Below are 23,390 nucleotides of genomic sequence, written 5' to 3'. Positions count from 1 at the left end.
ATACCCCTATACCTTATATAGACATGATGTCCCTTTCTGTGTTGAAAATGTGTCTACTTTTTTAACAGGGGTGTGCGTGCGTGTGTGCACGTGTGCATGTGTGGGTGGATCTATGTTGGTCCTGGGGCTTGAATTCAGAATCTGGGTGCTGTCCTTGAGCTTCATTTGCTTAAGGTTAGTGTTCTACCACTTGCTTGAGCCACAGCTCCACTTCCAATATTTTTAATAGTTTATTGGAGATAAGAATCTCATGATTTTCTTGCCTGGGCTGGCTTCTAACAAGATCCTCAGATCTCAGCCTCCTGAGTAGATAGGACTATAGGCATGGCCACTAGCGACTGACTACTTTTTATTTTTAACCCTTTCTCAAAAGGCAAACATTATATTCTATAAGGGAGAGTTAATAAAACATTAAGAAACCAACATGAAATAGAATCTTATTCTCTTTATATATCATTCTATTTCTTCTCCCATTTAATAGTTTTTATATTTTTGACAGACATCAATAATTCATATAGCCCACATACTTAAGAAAACCTTACCTGAACTAAAATCCGTGGTCTCTGAGGAGATGGAAAAGGAACTTTATGCATAAAGTGAGAAATATGCCTTAAAGAAAACACAAAATCCAATTGATTCCAAAGTGAATATTACATGCTATAAAGGTTAACATATCATCAAAAGTTTAAGTACAGTCAAAGTCCTGTGTATCTGTAATTTGGAAATCCCTAGCACTATGAAAATAAATGAACAGCCAAAAATCATTTATCCCAATCCTAAATTCAGTAATTTTTTATATTAATAGGTGTTCATATTCAACAGTGCTTGCTATTATTAATGTCTCTAAAGCTATTTTAACTTTTACCTTTCCCTTACTGGATAGTAGGTAACCTATCAAGGTACAGACATTATCAAATAAACTAATTCTTACATTTATAATATATTTTTTATTACCTGGATACAATAGTATGTACTTGTAGTCTCTTAGGTAGGAGAACCACCTGAGACCAGGAGTTTGAGACTTAGCCTAGGCAACACAGTGAGATTTCAACTCTCAACAAAAACATAATAAACAATGAACTTCCAATTAGCAATAAGTTTAAATTTTTATTACTGATTATGAAAAAATAATAAAATGGATAAAAAGCTACATCAAGTGAGTTTTATTTACAACACTCTAGAAGAAGAAGGAGTGACATTGATTAAGATACACTATACTCATAAACTGACTTCTGGAACTGAAACCTCTTGATACAAGTACTTAATAAAAATAAATACTAAGCATGGGGCTGGGAAGGTGGCTCAGTGGTACAGCGCTTGCCTTGCATGCCCTGGTTCGATTCCTCAGCACCACATAAGCAAAAAGAAAAAAGCTGGAAATGGCGCTATGGCTCAAGTGGTAGAGTGCTAGCCTTGAGCTGAAGAGCTGAGGGACAGTGCCCAGGCCCAGAGTTCAGGCCCATGACCAGACCCCCCAAAAAATAATAATAATAAAATAAATAAATACTAAGCAGGGAGCCAGCGGCTCACATGTGTAATCTAGCTACTCGGGAGGGTGAGATCTGAGGAGCACAGTTCAAAGCCAGCCTGGGCAGGAATGTCTGAGAGACTCTTATCTCCAATTAACTACCAGAAAACCGGAAGTGGTGCTGTGGCTCAAGTGGTAGAGTGCTCTCCTTGAGCTGAAGAGCTAAGGGACAATGCCCAGGCCCAGAGTTCAAGCCCAACAACCAACAAAATAAATATTTAAAAAAAAAAAAGATAGACAAAAAAACTGTAGTTAAAAAAACTTTTAAAAGGAGTAAGATACTTTCTTTGTACTTTTTCTTTTAATATTAATTCAAAATTTTCTTGTTTTCAAGATAATTTCAACCAGATAGAGAAAAGTGGCCAAGAAAATCATTACTTTTACTAGCATGTCTTCTTGAATTGCCTAAAGTACTAAAAATAAAAATATGAGCATGAGCCCCTAAAGATCTTCTAGACCTATTCAGATATGATCTGTAAAGTCAAAACTATTTTCATAATAACACTAAGACATTGTCTTTTTCACTGTGTTGACCATGATACATATAGTACAAAAATCATTGTGAATGAAATCCTGGAACTTTATTGGGAATCAAGGCAGTGGTACCAAAGTAGACAAGTAGCTACACTCTTTACTACTATACTCTTGCAGTAAGAGAAATGCCATTTCACTTAAGAATGTCTTTAAAGCAGTAAATATTAATCTTATTGGCCAAGCATCAGTGGCTCATGACTACTTAGGAGGCTGAGATTGGGAGGCTTGTTCAAGGCCAGCTTCCAAAGAAAAGTTAGCAACATCCCTTCTCAACAAAAGAACTGAACATCATGGCACAAGCCTACTATTCTAGATACATGGGAAGCCTAACATAGATTAAGCCTGGTTGTGTGGTCATGCAACAAATGAGACTATCTCAAAAATAACCAGCAATAACAGGAACAGGAGCCATAGCTCAATGGAAAGAGCACCACCTGCCTAGTACAAAGACGAAAGTTCAAACGTCAGTGTGTCCCCACCAAAAATGTTGCTATATCTTTTCTTTTCAATCAGGAACTTTATTTATTTTATACAGTTTTTTTATTGTAAAAATACTGTACAGAGGTGCTACTATATCTTGATGGCAATGCACACTTAAAATACTGTATGCTGTCCAAGAGTCTCTTTTTTTTTTTTTAAGTCAGTCATGGGGCTTGAACTCAGAGCCTAGTCCCTATGCCTGAGCTGTTTTAATCAAAGCTAGCACTCCATCACTTTTAAGCCACAGCAGTACTTCCAGTTGTCTGATGGTTAATTGGAGATAAGAATCTCACCACTTTCCTGCCCAGGCTAGCTTTGTACTGTGATCATCAGATATCAGCCTCCTGAGTAGCTAGGATTATAGGTATAAACTACCAGCAACTGGCTCCAGGAGACTTACCCAATTAACCACCAAAAAGCTGGAAATGGAGCTATGGCTTAAGTGGTAGAATGCTAGCTTGGAGCAAAATAATCTGAGGGTAGCACCTAGAATCTGAGATCAAGCCCCAGGACTAGTACCAAAAATAAAAAAGATTTATAAACTCTTTAATAGTATATTTAAAAAACCCACATCTCTCAAAACATTTATACTAAGTAATTCATTTTAAATTGTATCAAAACATTCATTTTATTGTTAGAAATAAAATTATTTAAAATACAAGACTATAACAGTATAATGGCAAAATATTACCTGAATGAATAACAAAATTCTTTTTATTTTTTATTTTTATCTTTTGTCAGTCATGGGGCCTGAACTCTGGGCCTAGGCACTTTCCTCAGCTCTTCTGCTCAAGGCTAGCTCTCTACCACTTGAGTCACAGTGCCACTTCTGGCTTTTTCTGCTTATGGATGCTGAGGAATCGAACCCAAGGTCTCATGCATGCAAGCAAGCACTCTACCACTGAGTCACCTTCGTAGCCCCTAAATTCTTTTCTTTTTGTAAAAATAACTCTCCAGAAATCCAGTTTTATATTAAATTTGCTCAACTTACAAGTACAAAATATATCATAATACAGAGACAATCAAATTTTGAAATAAGAAACTTCTAACTTACTTCTCAATTGGAAGGACATGAGGTCCAGAGATGGAATAACGATACAAAAAAGTGAGAAACTTTCTGAATGCATCAAAAAAAGGCCAGTGAGAAAGAAGACAGATGCATTTGTTAGTGTGAATTGTTTTGGAATTATCAGACTTCCCATCTGTCAATGGAGATAAACCCAAAAGAAGTCTCTGTTTTTCTGTGAGATTCTCCTCAGAGTATGGTTCATAAAACTGAATAGCAGCACCATAGACCTGCAAAACAAGTAAAATATACTTGGTATCATTAATTCAAATCATACCATTTAACATTTAATGGATGTTTGCTATGAGCCAGGCATAGTGCCAGGGACTAGGCACATAATAGTGAACTGACATTACTCTTGCTTTCTTGATATGTTCAAGAATTACTGGTGTAATAACACATATCTACAATCCCAGCATCCAAGAACCTGAGGAAAGAGAATCTCAAGTTTAAAGCCAGCTTGACTGTCCAGTAAATTCCAGGCCAACCAGAACTATATAGTAAGACCGACCCTGTCTAAAACAATAACAACAACAAAAAAAAACAAAACCCCAAAAAAACTGCAATAAGAAAACAAAAGAACTACGTAGTAATATTTTCATGTCCTTTTACTGAAAAAAAGGTGTTTTAGTCACATTTTCAAATTAGTGACAATTGTACTAATATTCTAACAAAATGGTTAGAAATAATAACAAATAGAAAAGGAGACAGAATTTTAGATAAGGAACTATAAATTCCAACTTTGAGTAATTCACTGAATTTTTCTCTTTTTTGGGGGGGAGGTCCGGTCGTGGGACCTGAACTCTGGGCCTAAGCACTGTCTCTCAGCTCTTCAGCTCAAGGCTAGCGCTCAACCACTTGAGTCACAGCGCCACTTCTGGCTTTTTTCTTTTTGCTTATGTGGTGCTGAGGAATCAAACCCAGGGCCTCAGGCATGCAAGGCAAGCGCTCTACCACTGAGCCACCTTCCCAGCCCCTAGTTCATTGAATTTTTCTAGATCTCAATTTCCCTATATCCCTGAGGTTATCCTTAGTTTTTACTCAAGGCTAGCACTCTATCACTTAAACCACACCTTCACTTCTGGCTTTTTAGTGGATACTTGAAGAGTCTCATAAACTATTCTACGGCTTTGAACCTGTATTCTCAGTCATGTGTCCTGAGTAACTAGGATTACAGGTGAGCCACCAGTACCTGGTCTTTCGAATATTAAGGAAACAAATGAGGATCATCATTTGATGATTTAAAAAAAATCTTTGATGATATTCACCAGAAAAACATTTTGGAGGACGGGACCTGGTTCCTGGGTATATTGACTTTAACCAAGTGGAAAAGGTATGTACAACCAATTTATATATATATGTACATATATATATTACTTTACCTTGCACTATGTAATAAAGCTTATTAGTTTATAATAACTAATATATAGAATTGTAACATACACTATGTAAAACATGAAAAATGTATAAGAAATTTATAGACATAATTTGCTAAAAATAAATACCTTTTCAGCTGAGGCTCCAGTTAACACAAATGTAGAAAATACAGGAAGAGGGTATTTGCTATTTGGTGGCCAACATTCAATAGTTGCACCCATTGGTAAACAAAACAAGGGAACAGATTCTGGTAGTGAGAATGATTCATAATCTTCTTGAGGATACCTACAAATTAGACCTACAAAAACAATAACAAATAGTAAGTCAGCATCTCTTGACTTTAGGTGTTTATAAGTTGAATTACAATGTTTTATTATTTCACAAATTTGGATTACCAAAACACTGTGTTTGTGCTCATTAAATAAATCTTGAATGCTTTACATATAGACTATAATACAAACATTATAACTATTAACATTTACTAACTGCATAGTTATCAAGCCTATCAAAGTCTAAGTTTCTAACAAGAAAAGATATTCCTATAGAAACAAACCCATTGCTAAAAATTCAGTCTACGGACACATTATCTTAAGGTATACTTTCTGAAAATTTCAGTATATTTATTTACCTACATCACTGGCTCTCAATAACTTTCCCTCAAGTGGCTTTTTTGTTTTGTGCTAGTCTTGGGACTTGGACTTGGATCCTGGGCACTGTCCCTGATCTTCTTTGCTCAAGGCTAGCAATCTATCACTTGAAATACAGCTCCTTTTCTGGCTTGTTGGTGGTTAACTAGAGATGAGTCTCATGGACTTTCCTGACCAGGCTGGCTTTGAACCATGATCCTTAGATCTCAGCCTCCTGAGCAGCTAGGATTACAGGTACTAGCTACTGGTAGCCAGCCCTCAATAGGCTTTTTTTTTGGGGGGGGGGGTCCAGTCGTGGGGCCTGAACTCTGGGCCTGGGTGCTGTCCCTCAGCTCTTTGGCTCAAGGCTAGCACTCTACCATTTAAGCCACAGTGCCACTTCTGGCTTTTTCTGCATATGTGGTGCTGAGGAATAGAACCCAGGGCCTCATGAATGCAAGGCAAGTGCTCTACCACTGAGCCACCATCCCAGCCCCTCAATAGGCTTTTTTATAGATTAAAATATACAATACCAGGGAGTATTCTAGAATAAATCCTAGTATAAATACAAGAAAGATATTCATAAAAATAGTAATTATGAGTTGGGAATGTGGCTTAGTGATAAAGTGCTTGCCTAGCATGCATGATGCCCTGGGTTCCATTCCTCAATACCACATTAAACAGAAAAGGCTGGAAGTGGCGCTGTGGCTCAAGTGATAAAGGGCTAGCCTTGAGCAAAGGCAGCTCAAGGACAATGTCCAGGCCCTGAGTTCAAGCTCTGATTCAAAATAACCCTCAGACTATAGGAAGATAGAGTTCCAAGTGGTCTATGATTTGATGTTCACTAGACTACTTTTATAAAATGGTGCAGGCACAAAGTTCTATACTGCATTTTGTGGGACTAAAAACAGAAAACAAGTTTCCCTGATCTTCAAGCCCTTAAAGTCAAGCAATATCATCATTAGATAGGGAAAAAAATGAACAATAAAGTAAGAATCAGAGCCGTTGGTTCTACAAATAATCTCTAGATTTCAGACAAATATGACTCAGATTTTCTCATCTATAAAGTCAGATAAACTAAGCTGGGAGCCAGCGGCTTATGCCTGTAATACTAGCTACTCAGAAGGCTGAGATCTGAGGATAGTGGTTCAAAGCCAGCCTGGACAAGAAAGTCTATGAGACTCTTCTCCATTTAACCACTGGAAAACCAGAGTGGAGCTGTGGTTCAACATAGAACATTAGCCTTGAGCGAAAAAGCTCAGGGATAGCACTCAGACCCTGAGTCCAAGCTCCATGACCTACAAAAAAAAATTTAGAACAAACTAAATAAACTAAGATTCAAAGAAGTTCTAAAATTCTCTAATTAAATACTACGCAGCTCATGGGTCCTTCAAGAATATAATTAACTACTCTCTCAGGTCATGATGCAATAAAGTATAGAAATAAGTGATGAATGGTGGGCCCCGAACAATCAAAGAGACAAGAAAGTTAAAAAGTCCAGAACTCTAATTTCATTATTTAACTGAGCAACTGACTAAGATAGGGTCCCACTTGGTAGCCAGGCTGATCTGAAACTCACTATGTAACCTAGGCTGGCCTCTAAATCTTGATCTTCCTGCCTCTGCCTCCCATCTACTAAGATTATAGGCATTTGTTACCATACCCAGCTACAACTCCAATTTTACAAATGTAAGTTTTAGAAGGACAAGTCTTCTATCTTATAAATAAATCAATATGTTTGATAACATTTCAACTAGGCATGATAAAATTATCGATTAATTTATAATATTTTTATAACTATAAGTGATTAAATTCAGTGCAAATATTTAAAAACATTGAAGTAAAATCAATATATTTTCTATATTTTCTAATGATTTAAAAGGTTAATCTGACTCTGGTGGCACATACTTGTAATCCCAGCACCTGGAAGCTTAGGCAGGGGAACAGACTTTGAGGCCAGCCTGACCTACACAGTAAGATTCTTGTCTCAGAAAAAATCCCTAAATTAACTCACAACTATGAAAACAGAACATGAATACTGCTGAGATTGTTTTGTGGAAGCAGGGAAGGCAGTAGGGAGAATGATAGAGGCAGTAAGATTGATTGGAATACATTGTAAACATGTTTGGAAATGTAACAATGAAGTCTCCCTCTGTATAATTGTTGTTAATAATTTTAAAAACTAACTACATTAATTTGGCATTTATTTAAATCTAAGTCTTAAAAAGGCTGCTCTTTCCTTTTTCAAATTTTCAAAAACATATGAAGACAAAACTAAGAATAAAAGAACATAGGATGTACTTCTGATCACAGACAGCTGTTACTTCTTTTTTAATCTTACATATTATATTTACATATAAAGTATTCCCCCTAAAATTATACTTACCAGCTTTATAAGATATAGTGTTAGTCTTTGCCACCGATTTTTTGTAACATAAGTATACTGCGGATCCCCACTAAATTTAAAAAAGAGAGAAAAAAGAACATTCTATTTTAAATGGCAGTAACAATGAAAATTGAATCTTTGAGTTCTCCAGTACAAATTATTTAGGACATAGCAACAGATATTTCTTTGTTGTTACCAATTTGCTATTTTGACAGCACTTCATGGGGTCATTGCCCACTTAATTTTCAGAAGTCAAATTTAACATAATTTCCTCTTGCAGAAGCAATAAGTAGCAGTTGACTCTTAAAACAAAACTAAGCCATAACCATTTAGATTTTATTCCAAGTTTCAACCTTATCCAGAAATGATAAATTACGAAATGCCTACTTTGTGCATACCTTCCTTCTGACTTCATAACCTCTTCTAAATATTGCCTGATTTTCTAAAGCCCTTTAGGCAAAAACTCCTTACAACTTGTAATTTGCCATATCCTTTTTCTTATCCTTTTCCATTCTTTCATAAATGCATTTCAAATCAGGCTTTTGGATCTCTATTACTCCTTTAAAAAAATGCCTTAATAATTTCCATGATACCAAGTCCTTCAGTTGATAGTCTTCATCTTACTCAGCCTCTCAGCAGATTTTACTATCACTGATCACTTCCTGTCAAATACTAGCCAGGCTTTGAAGTCTTGCTCTCTCTTCCCCAACAACTTTGAAGCAACTTCTTCCTATCTCCTTTGTGGCATCCCCTTTTCCAGATCAGGAAATCTGACTCCTCTCTTCCCCACTGTCTTTAAACGATATATATTCAGTTGCATGATATTAATTATAACTACACATTGAAAAATCTCAAATTTCTAGTCTCAGCTCCAAAACTCTGTCACTATTACCACCCATTGTACACTCACACAGAAATGCCTGACAGTTTTCACTTATCACTTCCATGCCTAATAGCACCTCGTATTTAGAATAATCATAAAAGCAGTCTTGTCCTTTTCAAACCAGCTCTTCTTCCCAATGTTTCCCACTACAGGGAATGGTTCTACCATTTACTCTGTCCCCAAGCTCAAGAGCCACTCTTGACTTTTCATTCTGTCTTATACATCATCATTTCCAGTATAACCACAGATTTGATGAAGTCTACCTTCAAGATCTACTTTGAAAGCTGGGGGCCAGTGGCTCACATCTGTAATCCTCAGTACTCAGGTGGTTGAGAATAAGAGGACTGCAATTTCAGCCCAGCCTGAGCAGAAAAATCTGTAAGATTCCATCTCAATTGCGGGAAGCTACACTGTGACCCCAGCAACAACAGGAAGCCTCAAGTAGGTGGTTACAAGATCAAGGCCCATGCCCAGATGGGGAGTCTCTATCCTAAAAATAACCAGTGAAAAACAGGCCTGGCCAAGCAGCTTAGCAGTAGTGTGCCAGTCTAGAAAGCATGAAGCCCTGAGTTCAAACCCCAATATGACTGCAAACAACAGTAACAAATATCTACTTTGAGCTGGGCACCAGGAACTCACACTTGTAAATTGTAGCTACTCAGGAGACAGAGAAAGGAAGGATTGCTGCTCTACCCCAGACTAGGCAAAGAGTTCACAAGACTCCCTCTCAAGCAGTAGCTGGTGTGGATGTGCATAACTGTCACCTCAGCTACACCAGGAAGAATAAAATAGGAGGACTGTGGTCTTAGACCATCCCACGCAGAAAGAAAGACCTCATCTCAAAAATGACCTGAGCAAAAAAGGGCTGGAGGCATGGCTCAAGCAGTACACCTGTCTGGCAAGCATGAAGCCCTCAGTTCAGACTCCAGTACAGAAAAAAAATCATTTTTCACTTGGATTACTGCTATGACCGTATCATCAATCTCTCAGCTTCCTCTCTTATTCTTCAATTGTCTATTTCCACAGCCAGAGTGAGCCAGTTTAAATGTAAATCACATCATATCATTCTCAAGGTAAACAAACTCCTTGCTTTAGGGCCTAGGCCACAGAGTTGTACCTAAGCTGTATCCTAAGATCTTTTCTCCAATCATTCTGGTCTCCCTACCTTTCTCAGACATACCAAGCCCATATCTCTGTGAGAGCCTTCGCACTTTGTTTCCTGTGGCATTCAAGTTTTTGCTCAACTGTCCCTTCCTCAGAGTCCTTACCAAAACCTGAGCAAACCATTTTGCATCATTCCCTATGCTCTTCAACTTGATGTCCATTTGTTGCTTCTAGTCATTCCATGCTGTGCTTTACTTCCCCACTTAAATGTAAACTCAGTGATGACATGGATATTTCTTTCTCCACCACTGTAATCACACATAGTAGTTCAGCATTCTCAAGTAAATATATAAATAATTACTACAAATTTTTTTTAAAAAATTAGCTTTATAAAATAAGCATTCTTCATATAATCAGTACAAATGAGAAAGGTCACTGAAATTTTTAAATAATATGTAACAGCAAGGCATAGTAGATATCAAAAGGAAAAATTTAAATATATCAATATATATTAATATAAACATTACTATATTAATATATAGTAACAGTATCAAAATATATTAGCAAAATATACTAATATATTATGTTAATATATATTACATATAAGATATACTAGCATATATTATATAAAATATATACTATTAGTAATATATGCTAATATAGTATTGATATTAATATCAATCATTAACATTGAGAATATTAATACTTGTATGGTCTTATATATCATATATTACATATTTATATATATATTATATAAAAGCAAAAAAAGGCTGAGGTATGTTAAAAGTGATAAAGTACCTGCTAGCAAGGACAGGCCATGAGTCAAAACCCAGTACTAGCCAGGCGCCGGTGGCTCATGCCTTAATCCTAGCTATGCAGGAGGCTGAGAGCTGAGGGTTGCGGTTCAAAGCCAGCCCACGCAGGAAAGTCCATTAGACTCTTATCTCCAATAAACCACTAGAAAACCGGAAGTGATTCTATGGCTCAAACAGTAGAGCGCTATCCTTGAGCTGAAGAGTGCAGGGACAGTGCCCAAGCCCAGAGGTTCAAGCCCCATGACCAACAAAACAAAACAAAACAACAAAAACCCAGTACTGCCAAGTTGGGTTTTTTTGTATTTTGTTTTTGTGCCAGTCCTGGGGCTTGAACTCAGGAGCTGGGCACTGTCCTTGAGCTTTTCTGCTCAAGGTTAATACTTTCCCACTGGAGTCACAGCTCTGCTTTTGGCTTTTTGGTAGTTTATTGGAGATAAGAATCTCATAGACTTTCCAGCTGTGGCTGGCTTAAAAGAATGATCTTCAATCTTAAGCCTCCCGAGTAGCCAGAATTAAGTGTGATCTGCCAATGTCCAGCTCGGCCAACATTTTTTACATTAAGAGGCTACAATAACAAATTTCCATGTACTCTCACCTAGATTTCATATATGTTAACAATTTATCATATTTACTTCAGATATTTAGCTTGAATTTTTTTCTCCAAACCCCTTCCCTTTTTTTTTTGTGCTGGTCCTAGGGCTTGACCTCAGGGCCTATGTACTGTCTCTGACCTTTTTTAGTCAAGGCTAAGACTCTACCACTTGAGCCACAGCCCCATTTACAATATTTAACTTTTTAAAAATTAAAATGACATAGCCAGGCATTGGTGGCTCACACCTGAAATCCTAGCTACTCAGGAAGCTGAGATCTGAGGATCACGGTTCAAAGCCAGCCCAGGCAAGAAAGTCTATGAAACTCTTATTTCTAATTAATCACCAGAAAACCAGAAGTGGTGCTGTGGCTCAAGTGGTAGAGTACCCACTTTGAGCTGAAGAGCTAAAGGACAGCACCCAAGCACAAAGTTCAAGCCTCCACACAACTGACAAAAAAGACAAAAAAAAAAATTTGAAATTACAAGTTTAACTAGCTTCCCAGCTTCTATTCCGTTTTTCCTGACTTAACCTCCTAATCTGAAGCTAATGCATTCATTCATACATACACATTTAAAATTTTTTACTACCTACATAATATACAAATATATACATATGTATTATCTGCATTTAAATTTGTAATTTTAAAATTATGTTTTAATTTTTAAATTAAAACTATCATCTTTATAAATATATTTAAATTATTTAAATTTTTTAGTTAACTGAGAATATCCTTTTGTGATTTCCCTCTTACTCATCAATGCTTTGTTTTTGTTTTTTTAGTGCCAGTCCTGGGGTTTGATCTTAGACCATACTATACCACTTGAGTCATACCATTATACCACTTGAGTCATAGCCCTACTTCTGGCTTTTTGATGGTTAATTGGAGATAAGAGTTTCAAAGACTTTCCTGCCCAAGCAGGCTTTAACTCTCCATCCTTACTCAGCCTCCTGAGTAGCTAGGATTACAGGCGTGAACCATCAGCATCTGACCTCTTCTGCCTTTTAAATGTTCTAACATGCTAAGTCTAAGAGTAATCAGAAGAAGAGAAAGTTATGAAAGACTCAAAGTATAAGCTTTTAGTTTAACAATTTTATGCTGAATATTCAGAAGCCTCGTTTGTTCTTTGGCTTCTCATTGAATCCTTGAGAAAATTAAATGAAGAGTGCTGGAGATGTGAATCAAGGGGTAGAGCACTACAAAGCCCTAAAATCAAACACCTGTACCATAAAAAAAAAAAAATTTAAAGACCTGGGAGCTGGTGCCTCATGGTTGTAATCCTAGATACTCAAGAGGCCAAGATCTGAGAATCAAGCCAGCATAGGCAAAAAGTCTGCGAGACTCTGATTAATTAATCGAGGGCTGTACTTACAAAAAGCACACTATACACCTGGGGAAAACCAAGTGACAGTCATGCAGAGGTAAGGACTGAAATAGGCTTTAGGTAAATGTCAGGTTTTTATTATTATTATTATTGTGAAAATACTGTACAGAGGGGTTACAATTACATGGGCAAGATAATAAGTACATTTCTTATCAAGCATTGTAGCCTCCTCCTCTGTTTCCCCTTCCCATCCCTTCCCATCCTCCCCCCCCCCCGCCCTCCCACCCAATCCTCCCTGCTACCCCCTCCCCCGCACCAAAGTTGTAAAGTTCATTTTTCGACATAACGACTTGTACATCTCATTGTTGCAATGGGTCCACCTGTATCCCTATTTAAACGATTTGTTTTTCCCCTTCCCCTCCACAAATTATACCAACATCAAATACAGTGAAAGCAGGGGTTATACTTGGGGGAGGGAAATGTCAGTTTTACTATACAGACAACTGGCATAAGAACATTTGTGTAAGAGTCGAGTGCTGGTAGCTCATGCCTGTAATCCTAGCTACCTAAGAAGCTCAGATCTGAGGATCTTGATTCAAAGACAGCCCCTGGGAAAGAAAGTCCATGACACTCTTACCTTAAAGTGGTAGAGCACTACCAGTGTTGAGCGGAAAAAGCTCAGAGACAGTGCCCAGACCCTGACTTCAAGCCCACGACCAACCAAAAAAAAAAATATTTGTATAAGAACTCAGGTATTTAAGTATGAATTACTTCCCTACATAGATTTCTCTGATACTTAGAGCATACATTTAATATAGTTCTCAATTAAAAAAAAAAAACTCTGATGGAGCGGGAGTCACCAAGAGATGATAAATTAGAGCGGTCCAATGAGACACACATTTAGAATTATACACACATAGCTTATATTTAAATAATTAGATCATACAAGGAGTGAAGATAAGTGGACTCAGGACTTAAACCTGGGGCACTCTACTGCACAAGAGTTTGGGAAATGGAAAGATATCAACATAGGCAGAAAGGAGATGATTGGTAAAGTAGAAAGATAAAGAAGCAAATATGTAAGAAGAAAACACATCCTCTCTCCCTATTTCTAGAAGGAAAAAATGATCATAGCTGTCACATATGAAATATTGAGGAGAACTGATCCCTGGATTCAATAACAAAAAGAAATCTTGGTGGAATGAGGAAGACAAAAGTTTCACTGGAAAGAATCAGAGTGAAGAATGAGGTAATATACTTAACTCTTCAAAAGTTTTATTGTAAAGAACAATGAAGTAGGGCAATAGAATAAGGGGAATATGGGCCAAAAAGCTATAAATAGGAGATCATACACATGCTTTTTTAAAAAACTTATGTGTGCATTTATTTTTTAAATCAATTTAAAAACTAAAACACACAGTCATTAGCCGGGCGCTGGTGGCTCACGCCTGTAATCCTAGCTACTCAGGAGGCTGAGATCTGAGGATCGAGGTTCAAAGCCAGCCCGGGCAGGAGAGACCGTGAGACTCCTATCTCCAATAAACCACCAGAAAACCAGAAGTGGCGCTGTAGCTCAAGTGGTAGAGTACTCGCCTTGAGCTGAAGAGCTGAGGGACAGCACCCAGGCCCAGAGTTCAAGCCCCATGACCGACCAAAAAAAAAAAAAAAAATACAAAACAAAAAACACACAGTCATGACTTAAAATACATACATGCAAATAAAACGAAGATTTTTTTCAGCTTTTCTCATTTGCTGAGCTTTTCCCCTCAAGTTTTTGTTTATTCACAGAAAGTAACATGCTTTTTGCATGTTGAAACAATCCAACAGAAAAGGAAAAATTAATGATTCATAAAAAGGTAGGAAACAGACAGGCGCCAGTGGCTCACGCCTGTAATCCTAGCTACTTAGGAGGCTGAGATCTGAGGATTGCGGTTCAAAGCCAGCCCCAGCAGGAAAGTCAGTGAGATTCTTATCTCCAATAAATCACTAGAAAACCAGAAGTGGTGCTGGAGCTCAAGCAGTAGAGCTCTCGCCTTGAGCAGAAGAGCTGAGGGACAGCGTCCAGGCCCAAAGTTCAAGCCCTGCGACCAACCCCCCTCCCTCACCCCCCCAAAAAAGTAGGAAACACTGCTGAAGCTAGGTATGGAAGTAGTAGACAAATTAGGGTGATTAGTGCATTGCTTTTGCAATAAGAGGGAAATTGTATATTAAAAAAAAATGTTTAGCCAGGTGCTGGTGACACATACCTGTAATCCTAGCTATTCAGGAAGCTAAGAGCTGAGGATCCGGTTCAAAGCCAGCCTGGGCAGTACACTCCAGAAGACTCTTATCTCTAATTAACCAGCAAAATGCCAGAAGTGCAACTGTAGCTCATGTGGTAGAGTGCTAGCCTTGACCACAAAAGCTCAGAAACAGTGCTCAGGCAACTGAGTTCAAGTCCCTGACTGGAACCAAAGAAAACCCCAAAAAGCACATACACAACTTCTTCTGAAAGTCAACTACTCTCTTTTTTAAAAAAATGAACTATCCAATGCTGGGCACTGGTATCTCACACCTATAATTCTAATTACTAAGGAGGCTGAGATCTGAGGATTTGCTTGGAAGCCAGCCTGAGCAGGAATTATCTCCAATTAATAACAGAAATAGCCAGAAGTGGTGCTGTGGATCAAGTCTTAGAGTGGTAGGGTTGAGCAAAAGAAGTTCAGGGACAGCACAAGCCCTGAGTTCAAGCCTCAGGACTGACAAAAAAGAAAAAGGAAAGAAAAATTTAAAAATTAAAAACAAGAAAACTGTTCAATATTTTTAAAACATTTTTCAATTCTGTAATTATGTTACATGCTTTCAAGAAAAGATTTATTTAAGATTATGCTCTTCTTGTTTTGTAGCTACTTTTATCAGTGGAAAAGAATCACTTACCATGCTGTTATTGAGATTCTTGTCAACTTTGCAGAATGTGTGTGGTGGACTTTCTCCTTTACTGGGTACAATAATACAAATGTCTGTGACAGCCAACGTATTCTGAGTCATGTTTTCAGAGGCTCTTCGGTAAGTGATGTAAATCCTTTGGGATGAGGCACTGCCACTAATATTTGCAGGGTGCCCATAAGGAGTAGTTTTAATGATTTCACAACCCTGTTTTAATCTTTCTTTCCAGTCATATAGAACCCTAAAATCAGAAATTTAAAGGAATAAATACACAAAAACAAAAGCACCCTGAAATCTGAAAAGTAACTAACATTCTCAGGCATCAGGAATTCAACCTAAAATGCAGCAACATAGTAATAATAGCCTATATCTTACTAGTTCAGAATGTACATTTTTGTATTAGAGGATAACTAGTTTTCCTATTAAAAATATAAATAATGCAAGAAAAGCTCAAATAAACATTTATGGTTTTAATGTAAACCAGAAAACAAAAAATTAAATATAAAAACAGTGTAGCCCTGTTATATTTTTATTTATTTATTTATGTTGGTCATGGGCTTCAACTCTGGGCCTGAGCGCTGTCCCTGAGCTCTTCAGCTCAACACTAGAGCTCTACCACTTGAGCCACAACACCACTTCTGGTTTTCTGGTGGTTAATTGTAGATAAGAGTCTTACAGGCTTTCCTGCCCAGGCTGGCTTTGAACTCTCAGCCTCCTGAGTAGCTAGGATTACAGGTGTGAGCCACTGGCTCCCGGCCCCTGTTTTATTTAGTTATTTCATGTATTAGCTAGTTCTCTTCTTAAAATGGTCCTCTTTGGAAAAAGCAATTTATATTTGAGCCCAAATTAAAATCTTACAAAAGGCTGTACTTTTATCTCCAATATTTCCCTTCCTTTTAAGAAATAATATCAGCCTCTTAACAGTTGAAAACCTCAAGTTTACTTTAGTAAGTCTGTATGAAGCCTGGTGCTGGTGAGTCACACCTGTAATCCTAGCTACATGGGCTTGCTAACATTTCATATTAGCATTTTCATTACAGGTATGAAATAGTATCTCATTGTGGTCTTGATTTGTGTTCAGCTGAGCATCTTTTCATATACTTTGTGTGTTTTGGAGAAATGTGTTAAGATGTTCTTTCAGGTTGTATGTATGTATGTGTGTACACTCATGGACCAATACAGTGACTTTAACACAAGGCCAGACTTTCACTTCTTTTTGCTCCATAACTGGAGATAAGAATCTCTTGGAGCCGGGCACCCGTGACTCACGCCTGTAATCCTAGCACTCAGGAGGCTGAGATCTGAGGATTGGGGTTCAAAACCAGCCCAGGCAGGAAAGTCTGTGAGACACTTATCTCCAATAAACCACCAGAAAACCGGAAGTGGCACTGTGGCTCAAGTGAGCTGAAGAGCTGAGGGACAGCTCCCAGGCCCAGAGCTCAAACCCCATGACCAACCAAAAAAAAAAAAAAAAATCTCTTGGATTTGTCTGCTCAAGTTGGTTGCTCTCAGATCTGTCTCTTATGTGGCTAGGATTATCAGTGTGAGCCACCAGCTCTTGGCTTCCTTTATCTTTTTAATATATAGTTGCTTTCTTATGGATGAAATGTAAGTTCCCTTATTAGTTATATGATTTGCAAATATTTTCTTCCTTTTTTTGAATTGTCTTTTAACTTTTACAGTATGCTTTGAAGAAAAAAAAAGTGGTGGATTTTATAGTAAGGCTGCAAAAGCAAGAGGTGATAGGAATTAAATTGTGTCCAACTTCTCTGTATTAAAAAAGGCTTTTAATTTTTAGTTAAGAGCATTAAGAAAACAAATTCAATAGAACATTAAACAGTTACTCACAGGGTAGCCTTTCTCCTTGCTTTTTGTCCCTCTTCCTGTCTTTTCTTCCCTTCCTTCCCCCATCCCTCTTTCTTCCTTTCTTTGAATGCATTCTTTCTCTCTCTCTTTCTCTCTCTCGTGCTCGCTCTCTCTCTCTTTGGTATTACTGAATTGAACTCCAAAGCTTCCTCTTTATAGTCAAGTGTTCTACTAATTGAACCACACAACCCACAGTAATAAGCAGTTAAGGTCACATTAAGATTAACACAGTTGTCAAGTAAAGTTCTTATATTTCAATAAAATATTGCTGAAAATGGAAATTATAATTAGAAAGATATTATTATATTAGAAAGAATATGACCAGTTCCTCAGATTAATTTTGTATAATGAAAGCTTACATAAAAGAGTACTTATGTTGAAAATATTGCCAGCTGTATTCACTTTTACATGAAATACAGAAACAGTAGAGCTTTAAACTTTTTTTTTACTAATTGGTCCTTGACTAATGTCAAGAACTTAAAATTAATATAAACCAGTTAATTCTGTCAAAATAAATTAGTATCATTTAAGCACGGTATTTTCTTGATATTTCCAAGTGCTGTTAAGTAACAAGAAGAGTTATGAATGAATACCAGGCTTGCTCTTTATTAAAAATATATTATTGCTGATGTCTATAATCATAGATACTTGGACGACTGAGATCAAGAGGGTTTGTGATCAATTGTAGTCCAGGAAAAAGATTCATAAGATCTCATCTGAGTAGGAAAGGCTGGTGGTAGGCAACTGTCATCCTACCTATGGCAGGCAGTGCAAATAAGAAAAATGTAGCCAGACAAGTTGGGACAAAACTCAAGACCCTACCTCAAATCTATAATGCCCAGGCCTATAATTCTAGCTACTCAGGAGGCTGAGATCTGAGGATTATGGTTTGAAGCCAGCATAAGCACACAAATTTGTAACCCTTACCTCCAATTAACCAACAAAAAATGAGAAGGGGCTGGGGGCCAAGGGCTCACACCTGTAATCCTAGCTACTTAGGAGACTGAGATCTGAAGATCAAGGTTTGAAGCCAGCATAGGCAGGAAATGCCATGAGACTCTTATCTATAATTAATCACACACAAAAAAAACAGAAGTTGAGCTTTGGCTCAGTTGGTAGAGCACTAGCATTGAGCAAAAAAGCCCAGGGACAGCACCTAGGTCCTGAGTTAACACACACACACACACACACACACACACACACACACACACACACACACACACACACACACACACACGCACACGCACACACACGCACGCACACACGCACGTGAAGTGGAGGTGTGACTCAAGTGGTATAGCATCAGCCTACCACTTCAAAAAAATCAAACAAAATATTAAAAATGATGGGGCTGGGAATGTGACTTAGTGGTAGAGTGCCTGCCTGGCATGCATGAAGCCCTGGGTTCCATTCCTCAGTATCATATAGACAGAAAAAGCCAGAAGTGGTGCTGTGGCTCAAGTGGTAGAGTGCTAGCCTTGAGCAAAAGAAGCTCAGGGACACTGTCCAGATCCTGAGTTCAAGCCCCAGGACTGGCCAAAAAAAAATGACCAGCAATTTATAGCTAAGAATATGCACAAGAAAATATAAAACATGAAAAAATAAAACATGCATCTATGTAAAAACATGTACATGTATTCAAAGCAACATTATTTATGAAAGCTCCAAAGTGGAAATATCCAAAATATCCATGTGATAAATGGATTTATAGCATAACCATATGGCAGAATTCTATTCATCCATTTAAGGGATAAAGTACTGACATATTACAACATGGATGAACCTTGAAAACATCATGGTAAGCAAAGGAGCCAAACATACAAAACCTTATGTAGTTCATATGGTAGTCCCATTCATATGATGTATCCTAAAAGTCAAATCTACAGAGACAGAAAGAAAACTGTGATTGCCTAGGACTAAAGGAGCTAAGGGATTGAATACAACTACTAATGAGTATAGGATTTCTTTCTGCATAATAAAAATTTCCTGGCTGGGTGTAAGTGGCTCACACCTATAATCCTAGCTACTTAGGAGACTGAGATCTGAGGATCACAAAGCAAAGCCAGCAGGCAGGAAAGTCCATGAGACCAAAAAAGCTGGAAGTGGAGATGTGGCTCAAGCGGTAGAGCACTGCCGCTGAGCATTGTTGCTCAAGGCTTTAATCAATGTAACATGCTAAAAAGACATACTTTTCTTATACTGTAACTGTAAAGTAATTTAAGTCAAGTATAATGGCTTCTGCCTGCAATATCAGCTACTTAAGCAGCTGAGACAGGAGAATCATTGCAGACCAAGAGTAAAAAGACAAGCCTAGGCAACATGTAAAACCCTGTCTCAAAAGAAATAATTTTTAATTTCTAGTGAGCATAATACTTTAATTTTCTGGTACTTTTCTGTAAATGATCCTCAAACTCTCTTCCCTGAATCTACTAGAAAGGTAAGAGTACTGGGAACCTGTAGGGCAAAGAGAGCCAAAGGGCAAAGGCTACAGCCTTAATGTACATGTTTAGCCATTTTTACTTTAGTTATTTTTCAGATAGGGTTTGATGCTTTGTGCCCAGGCTGACTGGACCTTAATGGTCCCACCTTTACCTCCTGAGTACCTAGGATTTTAGGTGTGTATCACCATGTCCAGCCTTCTGACCCCCCTATTTTTCAAGACAAGATTCCTGCTATGTAGCTCAGGCTGTCCTCAAACTCATGATGATCCTTTTGGCTCAGCCTCCCAGGTTCTGTGATTACAGATACATGCCACCAAAGCCAGTTAAATGTATCTATTTTTCTAAAGCCAGCATGCTTCTACCGATGAACAAACAGTTAACTGCTACAAGGGATATTATCTGAATCAACAATTCACTTAAAAATACTTATCCAAACAATAAAAGTTATATTAAAAACAAACCAAAACATCAATACTTACCCCAGATCTGTAAGTGGAGGTTTATCTCTTCCTCTTCTATAGCAAAGGTAAATCTGGGGCCCCACGAGACTTCCATTATTAAGATCTGCTGACAATCCAGTTGGGGTAACATCAATACACATGTAATCCCGTGGCACTTCCTCCCCAAGAGATTTAATGATAACTGAAACATCAGTGATAGGTTCTTTTGGTTTTGCTACTTTATGACAGGCATCATTGAAGTGAATTTCTTCTTCAAGAGGCTTTGAAACATCAGTTAATCCTGCTACAACAAAGTAGTCAGCAACACGAGGCCCCTTGTCTTCAATCATCTTCCATTACAGAAGGTTACATCTGAAAAGAGAATAAAACACTGGTATTGGGCTGGGAAGGTGGTTCAGTGGTAGAGTGCTTGCCTTGCATGCATGAGGCCCTGGGCTCGATTTGTCAGTACCACATAAGCAGAAAAAGCCGGAAGTGGTACTGTGGCTCAAGTGGTAGCCTTGAGCTGAAGAGCTGAGGGACGGTACCCAGACCCAGAGTTCAGGTCCCACGACTGACCAAAAAACAAACAAACAAAAAAAAACTACAACTGGTATTTTACTATAATAAGCCTATTAGTATAAGTGACTAGTGTATAATTAAGAGAAAAAAATACTATAAACACTGCTACCTACTTGATATTCACAACAATATTACATACTGGCTTTGGAAGTGAATTGCATGTATTTTTCCAAAAGAATATTTCAACATTCATACATACATTCATTCTTAAATACATTCATATATACACATATAAATTAGTGTATATATTTCTAATTTGGGTACCACAGAAACCTAAATTAGCTAAATCCTTTTAAACATATAGGTTAGCCAGGAGTGGTGGTATGTACCTATAATCCCAGCAGCAAGGAGGCTGAGCCAGGAGGGTAGCAAGTTAGAGACCAGCCTGGGCTATATAGCAAATGCCGGGCCAGGCTGAACTAAAAGGGTAAAACCCTGTCTGGAAAGAAAAAAAAATTAAGTGTATAGATTAAATTGTAATATTATAATGGAATTTCCAGGTCCTCAAAGACTGAGGAAACCCAAAGCCAGAATGCAATGTGTGAGCTAATATCAGGTAGGGAGTTTTGCTGATCAGTAATTAGGGGATTTTTGTTTAGAGGTATTATAAGGACAGGAGATGAGGCCTTGGAACTACAAGAGGCTCCACATGACTATAACTCCAGTTAATGAGTGGATTTTAGCCGGGTACCAGTGGCTCATGTCTGTAATCCTACCTACTCAGCTAAAGAGCTCAGGGACAGCACCCAGGCCCAGAGTCTAAGCCTCATGACGGACTAAAAGAAAAAAAAAAAGAATGAATTTTAAAACAAACATATTTACTGGGCTAAGGATGTGGACAGTGGTAAAGTACTTGCTGAGCATATGTGAAGGCACTGAGTTCAATCTCCAGCACTGCAAAAAAAAAAAAAAAAAGAAGAAAAAAAAAAAGAAAAAGTCTATCCCTGTATTAAGGGCTTAAACTATCTATGTGGCTACAGAAAGCTCCAACTGACAATTTAATAATAAAAGTGTTTTCAGGCTATTGCAAATAAAAAAGACCTCAGATAAGCTTTCCACAGATAAAGCCCAGGTAAATAAATCCCCACTCTAAAGCCATATAAATATATAAGAAAAAGTGACCATGAATGAGTCTTAGCAAATACATAAAACAAATTCAAAAATAAGAGTAGGAAAGGTATTATAACAGAAGTACATATTTATAATAAATTCAAAGAAAAATACATAAAGTGCAATTCACTATATATGTGCACACACTTCAAATGTAAAATATCTTTCAGTTGTTTGGTATCATTTAAACTTTAGTTTTTTCCTTTAACTAGAAGAATGTATTCCTAATACTGTCATTATTTATAAGCTATTGCTCTAAGAAAGAAAGTTTATCTAACCAATGTCCCAGCATGAGGTGCATGTTAGACCTCATTACAGTAAATATGAAGAAAAGATTCTAAAGAAGTAAGTTAGGCATAGGCTACATAGTTCTTTTGGAAATTTACTATATATTTAATATATATGTTTCTCCTCATTAACTGAGCTGTAAAATGGGTGCACCAGATTTTTTTAACCATGCTTGGTTAAACTGTGTGTAATAAATCTAACAATAAGTCAGGCTTACTGTGTCTATGCGTTTACATACATACATAGACAGACAAAGAGAGACAGAGAGAAAATGAAAATTAAAGCTCAGCATTTTGTTTGACAAAGGTAGCTGATTGACTTTGTTTAATTCAGTATTTCCCAAGTCAATCCCACAATTTAAGAACTAGAAAAGACTCTTAATATACTACTGAAAATTCTGGTTTAAAGTAAACAATATTCCCTTAACAACTATAAGATACCTATAGGTAGAGATTCTCATGTAGCATACATTTGCTTATATTCATCAAAACCCCAATAGCTACTTAACTTTCATAACTAATGTCATAAGTTTTCAGAGTTCTTGGTACCTTCCTTCCTTCCTTCCTTCCTTCCTTCCTTCCTTCCTTCCTTCCTTCCTTCCTTCCTTTCTTTCTTTCTTTCTTTTTTTCATTTGGATAGTCCTGGGGCTTGAACTCAGGGCCTAGGCACTGCCCCTGAGCTTCTTTTTGCTCAAGGCTAGCACTCTACCACTTAAGCCACAGTGCCACTTCTAGCTTTTTCTGTTTATGTGGTACTGAGGAATTGAACCCAGGTCTTCATGCATGCTAGGCATGTACTCTACCACTAAGCCACATTCCCAGCCTCATGCTACATTTTTTCTTTTTTTTTTTTCTTTTTGGTCGGTTGTGGGGCTTGAACTCTAGGCCTGGGTGCTGTCCCACAGCATTCCAGCTCAAGGCTAGCACTCTACCACTTAAGCCACAGCACCACCTCTGGTTTTCTGGTAGTTTCCTGCCTCAGCTGGCTTTGAAATGTGACCCTCAGATCTCAGCTTCCTGAGTAG

The 23,390-nt window shown here is 37.7% G+C and overlaps 1 protein-coding gene across 5 annotated transcripts in view; it reads right to left on the bottom strand.

The window, feature by feature from the left end:
• Dennd4a (DENN domain containing 4A) overlaps nucleotides 1-23,390 on the bottom strand; it is a 115,602-nt gene that overhangs the window by 63,615 nt on the left and 28,597 nt on the right. For all 5 annotated transcript variants that reach the window (XM_069995104.1, XM_069995107.1, XM_069995106.1 and 2 more), the window contains 6 exons: nucleotides 20,426-20,758; nucleotides 15,631-15,880; nucleotides 7,998-8,067; nucleotides 5,114-5,283; nucleotides 3,597-3,838; nucleotides 543-609 (listed from right to left, as the gene is read on the bottom strand). In XM_069995104.1, coding sequence (XP_069851205.1) covers nucleotides 543-609; nucleotides 3,597-3,838; nucleotides 5,114-5,283; nucleotides 7,998-8,067; nucleotides 15,631-15,880; nucleotides 20,426-20,736 — 1,110 coding nt within the window. In that variant the 5' untranslated portion in view covers nucleotides 20,737-20,758. The remainder of the gene's footprint in view (nucleotides 1-542; nucleotides 610-3,596; nucleotides 3,839-5,113; nucleotides 5,284-7,997; nucleotides 8,068-15,630; nucleotides 15,881-20,425; nucleotides 20,759-23,390) is intronic.

The sequence above is a fragment of the Dipodomys merriami genome, unplaced genomic scaffold (genome assembly GCF_024711535.1).
Source record: "Dipodomys merriami isolate MVZ:Mamm:240054 unplaced genomic scaffold, mDipMer1.0.p SCAF_48, whole genome shotgun sequence".
Taxonomy (NCBI): domain Eukaryota; kingdom Metazoa; phylum Chordata; class Mammalia; order Rodentia; family Heteromyidae; genus Dipodomys; species Dipodomys merriami.
Note: the sequence above shows the minus strand (reverse complement) of the source record. Positions and strands in the feature narration are given on the sequence as shown.